Genomic DNA, 7,522 nt, shown 5'->3' with positions numbered 1-7,522 from the left:
ATTGGATTGCTGGATGAAGTTGCCCTTCTCCTACAGTCAGCCTTCCTTCTTTCAAGGCACAGAGAAAGAGAGAGAGTTTAGGGATGTTCTATACTGTACTGGTAACTAGGCAGCCACATTGCCTGTCTGTGCTGGTGTCACCATGTGAATGTGTCCCTTTCCCACATATTCAAGTAAAAGTGTGTTAGTGTCACACAAAATGTTTGCATCATTGTGGAGTACAGTACAGCAGCACAGCAGAGCTTTTACCTTGGGTTAACTAATGGCTTAGCCTTAACATGGTCACTTATCTCACATTGCTGGAGATAACTACATTTACTGATGTCATTTAGCCACATTACTGTGTCTTATCTAATCTTACTGTGGAGTGGATGTGTAATAAAAATGTTATGTAAATAGTATTACTCAGTGCTGTAGCATAATTTTTCATCCTTTACCTTGTGCCAGTTTAATTTCTTACACTTTACCCTGTGCTTGCATAATTTCTCATCCTTTGCCATTCACTAGTGTACACTGTATTAATCTTCATTCATCTCTCAAGTCTGGCATAAAATTCACCCGTGACCTTCCACAAGTGTAATTTTTCACCCAGAACCTTGTGCTAGTTTATTGTCACATCCTTAGCTCATGCTCTTGTATATAATTTCCCACCCATGACCTGAAACAACATGCATTAACTTATGCCTGTATAATTTCATGCCTATCGAATTTCAGGCTAGGGAGAGAGTGAGTGAGGCAGTGGTGTAGTGGTAGGGAGAGCTGTAGAGTAGAGTAGCACAGCACACCATCTTGATCATGGCAGGAACGGCTGCAGCACCCACGTCACTTGTTGAGATAACCATATCTTGCAGGTATGTCATGCTTTTGCTTTGTACCCTACTCCAGGTTTTGTCACTAGACAGGGTGCTGGATGGGAACCTACAGGTGGTGGCTCAACTTGAAGGGTGGCACCACTACCTGGTTATACAAATGTCCCTGCTACTTATCTATTCCCTGGAAGGTGGATGGTGAACTGCAGAAGAAAGTGAGCTTCACCTGACAGTTCACATTTAGATGAGTCTTGGGCAACAACAACAACAACAACAGTCTGTGTGCAGAGGGTTGTTGCTGTTGTGGCCTAGGCCCATCTGGATGTAACCTGGTGGACTGCAGGCTGAAGTGTCTCTTCCCATGCAGTCCATCCTCTTCTTTTCAGGGGAGGGGTGGAGGGAGTTGAGGGATGGTTGAATTGTACTGTATAATTAGATAAAGCATCATTCCAGCACCAGAGGGTTATGGAGTGAAGCAAATTTGGTGAGCATTGAAAATACTTCCCCTCTAGAGCTATGAATGAAGCCCTGCTCACTTTAATGTTTCACCATGCTTGTGTAGTTTCAATCAGTATTTCCTAAGCTGCATCATTTATGGGGATAGGGTGAGGGGATGAAGCAAGTTTGGAGAGCTTCAAAATGCTTCATCTTTAAAGCTGTGTGAGTGTAATGTAAGGCAATGCAGACTTTTAAGTGATTTTGTGAATGGTGAATTTGCATTTGTTTTGTGAGTGAGAGAGATAGAGGAAGAGAAAGAGGAGGTTTGAGAGAGTAAGAGATATTGTGAGGGTGAAGTAGCCTGGAGATGGCTCTGTCATGGCCACCCCCTCTTTGTTGACTCCCAGGAAGGAACAAGATGTTGGGGGTGATGAGGATGATGTTTGTGGTGAAGATGATCATGATTGTATTTTTGATGCCTCTCTTATCTCTTCTCACAGTGACCTTCGTGACACTGACCTCTTCTCCAAGTCCGACCCGATATGTGTATTGTTCTACCAGCCATTTGGGTCAAAACAATGGACAGAATTTAAGAGAACTGAGTGTGTGCAGAACTCACTTAATCCCGAGTTTGCCACCAAAATTACCATGACGTATCACTTTGAGGAGCAGCAACACCTTAAATTTATGCTTTATGATATTGACTCAGGCACTAATAACCTAGACTACCATGATTTTCTGGGTGAATATGAGTGTAACCTTGCCCAGTTGGTAAATTCGTATAAAATCACCAAACCGCTGGTCAACAAAAGCCGTAGTGGGAATAACGGCACGATAACGGTAGTCACAGAGGAACTCAGCACCTGCAAAGAAGAGCTGGCACTTCAGTTTGTGGGTAAGAAGCTGGAGAATAAGAGTTGGTTCAGTTCCATCAGTCCCTTTCTGGAGTTCTACAAGGCAACGGAAGACGGAAACTTTATTTTGGTACACCGCACGGAGCCAGTCAGCAGCAGTCAGGACCCTGTGTGGAAGGAGTACTGTGTGCCCCTGAGGACCTTTTGTAGTGGGGACTATGACCGTAATATCAGGGTGGCCTGTCGGAGTCACAAGACCAGCGGTAACCACAAGCTCATCGGATACTTCCACACCACCGTCCGCAAGCTGCTTGAGGGGCCTGGTGCCAGCAACACATACTGGATTGTTAATGATGAAAAGAAGGTATAGTGTTGAATAGTTCTCATTGCCAGTTATAGTTCATCCATCTTAACTTGGTAGAGGTTTATGTCTCAGTAACAAGAAGATATAGCACTGAATAGCTCTCACTGCCATCTGTAGTTTATTCATCCTAACCTGGTCATGATTTTCTTCCTTTCGCAGCTAATTTCCTGTAGCTTAGCATCAGAATAAGGCAGTACTATGGCTCTTCATCCTTTACTTTAGCATTGCTTGATTGGCACCATGCTCTTTTGTAAATCCACCCAGCCAAACTATCTCAGAGTATTTCATTCAACACTTTCAGTTGCATTCATATCAGCACCTGTAATTTCCACTGCTCACACTCTTGACTTTTGTCCTTCCAGCAGGACCCAGGCTTCACAGTAAATTACCCAAAACAGTACCTATTAATCCCTTAAGTACAGTAGCTCCATCCATCCATCCATTGCCAGATGCCATGTATCCCAAATGGGGTGGCCAAGGGCTTAGAGTTAATTGTTTTACAGGGAGGGGCACTAATCCTCCACCAACCCCACTTGACACGTAGGGAGAACGTTATGCCAACAGCATCTGGTGTTCCCAGGTGTTCACCCATCCAAGTACTAACCAGACTATACCTTTTAAAATTTATTCTGGATGCTACCAGATGATTTTATTCAGTACTCTATAAGGTAGATTTTTTTTAAATAGGAGGGGTTAGCATTAGTAGGTCCCTGCAGTATGAAAGACCTTTTGTAAGTTAAATAAGTATGTAATAGCAGCAGGAATAGGTAAACAATACCCTACATGACATACATTCAAGGGATTAAAATTCCATTTCTACCAGTATATCACATGCATTCAAGGGATTAACATTCCATTTCTACCAGTATAACTCACCTGTTATCCTTTCATTCAGTCTCATTTAACCCTACAGTGCACACAGTAAAAAGAAACATTACATACCAGTAGGGCTGATATGATGCCTTTTGTAATGTTTCAGGCAACCTCTACCACAGTACTGCCAAATCACATTCTTCATTTTTGTGGTGTTATATTGCATCACACAAAATCCATGATATACCTTTTTTTTGTTTTCCCCAAGCAACCCTCACCATTATACACTCAACTAACATTCTTTAGTCGTGGTGTCGTATTGTTTTTCTCAGTATCAGTGTGATATTTATTTTCTCTTTTTTTAAGCAATCCTCACCATAATACTGTCAACTAACATTCCTCATTTTTGTGGTGTTAACTCATTATCCATTTTTTTTTTTTTTTTTTTTTTTTTTTTAACACTCACCATAAAACTGTCAGCCAACATTCATCATTTATGGTTTCATATTATTATGCGCATTATCCATGCAATACTTTTCTTTCTTTTTATGAACAGCACTCACCCTAATACTGTCAGCTCATGTTCTCATCCCTTGTGTCATATCATTTTGCACATAATCCATGCAATTTTTTTTTTTTAATTCTTTTTTTTAATATGTACACTCACTTGCCAACCTCCTTTGACCCACTGAGTTGTTGTTGTTGTTGTGTCTGCAGAAGAAGAAGGGCAGCAGTTACCAAAACTCTGGTGAGGTGCTGCTGAACAAGGCCCAGATCCGCCATGTGTACTCCTTCATTGACTACCTACGAGGCGGCATGGAGATGAATGCGTTTATCGGCATTGATTTTACTGGTAGGCCCTGCGTTCATATTCTCATCAGTTAAGCGTTTCCCTACCACATCTCCTCAATGATTTATTTTGCCTTGTAGTGTATTATTCTTTTTTATGTTTAGGAGCCATAGATGTAAACTCGCAGACCCTGTAATTCAATAGGTTTAAGAGTAGATGACCAGCCTGTTTCGCATGATAATATTATACTATATATTCATTATACCTCAGCCTTGAACGGGAACTTCCGGACATCTCAGTGTTTGATAGTTTTTCCAATTTTGTGTTTTCTCTTTCCATGTACTGTATCTGGATCCTGCCATACCCTGTCTACAGTATTTGTTAAGAATGTGAGTCAAGATGATGATGATAACTGTCACTTAAAACATGGTAATTTTGTATATTTTCCTCACATTCAGCCTCAGGTGGTAACCCCCCCAAACACTACAGTTGCTTCACCTCATCACCCAATCAGTATGTGCGATTTAAGGGTATCACGTTGGAGACTATAAACGAAACGATAAACAATAATTTGATGTATTTTCCTAATATTTCAGCCTCAAATGGGAACCCTCAGACACCACAGTCACTTCACTTCATCAACCCATCATCGCCCAACCAGTACGTTCGAGCCATCAGTGCAGTGGGGGAGATCATTGAGGACTACGATACAGACAAGTACTTCCCTGTGCTGGGATTTGGGGCCAAACTCCCCCCAGATTACTCTCAGGTCTCACATGAATTCTTCGTCAATGGGGACCCCTCCAATCCCTTCTGCTACAGAGTTAAAGGTTTGGATGTATTGCTGGTTTTCTCTTAATTCATTGTGCAGTTAGTTAGCCATATGACTGATGTGTCCATGTGCACAGCCTCCTGATGATTTATTTCAGTTTAGTGTAGGCCTCATGTAGGGAAGAGGTTTCTGAATGCTATATTTCACCACTCCAGTTCATAAAGTCTCTCCTAAGCTGAATAAACGTGTTTGGAGATAACAGTCAATCAGTCAGTCAGATGGCACTATGTTTCCTCATAAAGTTATCTTGATATTAAGGTTAGCAATGGGGACAGCTGCATAAGCTACATCGAGGGGCTAGGAGGGAAAGATCTGTTCATGATTATACAGAGACCAGAAGGCTTATTTGTGAGATATCCTGGATGAACTGGTAATTGTTTTGCCAACAGTTAATACATAGACAATACTCGTGTACTAAAAGTTGTATAATATATGTCTGTTTTTTTGTAATCCAGTTCTTTGTTGCCTCATTAAGAGTATAGGTGCCAAGGTTTATGCTATTTAGTCCAGACATATAAAGCAAGTGACCTGTCATTCTTCCCTGAGTACCAACATTTGAACAGTAAACCCCAACCATTTCTTGGATATAAACCCTTACAGGCGACATCTGGTTGCAGCACCTTAATCCTCTTGACATCAGACATCCATTTGGTTATTTGTTGCCACTCATAGTAGTTAGTGGTTTCTCTTAGCATGTCACTCTGTTGAGTTATCTGAAGGAAACACTGCATCAGGCAAGTGAAATCATGTTGAGGTATCAAGAATAAAAATGAAAAACACATCTTTAGATTCAGGTGTTTAAGAGCTTAACAAAGAGTTATCATATTGGTTCGGACGGTGAGTGTTATATTTAACCCCACAAGTTGAAAAGTCTTATCAAAGCTGAATAAAGTCATTTGGAAATATAGTCAAAGATAAAATAAACATATATCGTCAGTGAAGAGCTTAACAAGTACTGTACTGTTGTCCACAGGTGTAATAGAGGCATATTGTGCCTGTCTAAGTCGCATCCAGCTCTTTGGACCAACTAACTTCGCCCCCATCATCAACCACGTCGCCCGCTTTGCCACCTCGCATCGTGGTGGGGACAAGTATTTTGTTCTGTTGATACTGACTGATGGTATCATCACAGATATGCCTCAGACTAAGGAGGTAAAGGTTCATAAGTTTTTTGCTGTTATAGGTGGTGTGTTTGCTCTAACCTAACAAGGAAACCTAACCTCATGCAGCTCAGCTGACAGCTAGTTTTAGTAAGATTGGAGGGTAGCATTAACATGTAATTAAGATTTGTAAACTATGGGTCATTGAATTTCAAACAACCATGACTTAGTGTTCAAGTTGTGTGATTGACCCAGTTGCCTCAGGTGAAGCACACTGATTGTAGTAACTAGCAAGACACTTTCCTAAGTTTCATCAGATTTCAGTAATCCATGACTAGCATTCAAGTTAGTACCCTGGGTCTGTCAGGTAAAACCTTATTAGCTGTAGCCTTCCAGACTTTCCATTTTGGTGGAGAGTGTTAACTAGAATTTACCTATCCTCATGCTAATCAAGTATGAACAGAAATTAATGTCTTCAGTGAGGTCATTGCATGTGAAAGTTGAAGTGTTATACTGGATGTGTTTATATTGATCAGAATCTGTATATCAATGGTATGAACCAGTAGTGTGCAAACACATGCTGGCAAATAAAAGGATAAGTTGCCAGCACTTTCTCCAAATGTCTGGCATGGCTAGTTTTGAATGCATTCTTGGGGAACTGCAACTCAGGAAATGAACAGCCCCCCTCCCCTGCAGGTGACGTATTTGTAAATGAGTTCAAGTATTTGGTAGTGATAGTATTTGTTTTCTGCAGGCCATCGTGAATGCATCGAGTCTGCCACTTTCTATCATCATTGTGGGTGTGGGCAATGCTGACTTTGAGAGCATGGAGGAGTTAGATGGGGACATTGTGAGACTGTCCAGCCGTGGCCGCTATGCTGTTCGGGACATCGTGCAGTTTGTTCCATTCCGGGCCTTCACGCGTGGCATCAACGACCCTGTCCTGGCCAAACTCAACCTGGCACGGGAGGTTTTGGCTGAGGTGCCAGACCAGGTGATCTCTTACATGAAGGCCAACAACATCGCCCCTCAGCCGCCCAAGGTTAATGAGGATCTTCTCCCAAAGTTTATAGAGTGAGAACTTGAAGTCTGTCTCAGCAAGTGTCTACAAAGCATTGGATAGCATCAGCTGACTGTAGAGTAAGAATGCGCTATATATTAAGCTCCTCATCCATTCATAACTGCCAAGCTTTAGTCATGCCTTGAAGCTTGTGTTGGAGATCTGTTAACTTGTCAAGGATTTAAGTGTTTGATGTTCAGTTGCTGTTGAGTAGTGCCACTATTAAATCAGTGGGTAATCTGTGTTAGCATTACATTTTTTTATGTTGATAATGCTTGTAACCTTTTTGTGCATGCGTTGCTTTTACTTTGCACATATCAGCACTGGTAAACGTTTAGTAGTTAATCTTGTACAGTAGAGCATTGCAAGTTCACAAAGTTAAGTTCATAACCATCGTCATATGAATAAGATACCGAAATATGAACATGGAAACACAAGGTAGAGAAGGGTCTCGCATTGATG

General features: G+C 41.4%; 1 protein-coding gene across 1 annotated transcript; it reads left to right on the top strand.

The window, feature by feature from the left end:
• The first annotated feature begins 748 nt into the window (after positions 1-748).
• LOC145395753 (copine-8-like) lies at positions 749-7,235 on the top strand. Its single transcript, XM_080269292.1, has 6 exons — positions 749-851; positions 1,748-2,465; positions 3,996-4,131; positions 4,665-4,898; positions 5,874-6,052; positions 6,755-7,235. The coding sequence occupies exons 1-6, from the start codon at positions 796-798 to the stop codon at positions 7,076-7,078; spliced, it is 1,647 nt and encodes a 548-aa protein (XP_080125418.1). The 5' UTR covers positions 749-795; the 3' UTR covers positions 7,079-7,235.
• The last annotated feature ends 287 nt before the right edge of the window (positions 7,236-7,522 follow it).

Source organism: Coenobita brevimanus, chromosome 33 (genome assembly GCF_032717465.1).
Source record: "Coenobita brevimanus isolate Jiangsu-jjx chromosome 33, ASM3271746v2, whole genome shotgun sequence".
Lineage (NCBI taxonomy): Eukaryota > Metazoa > Arthropoda > Malacostraca > Decapoda > Coenobitidae > Coenobita > Coenobita brevimanus.
The sequence above is the reverse complement of the archived record's forward strand: the minus strand, read 5'-3'. Positions and strand labels throughout refer to the sequence as shown.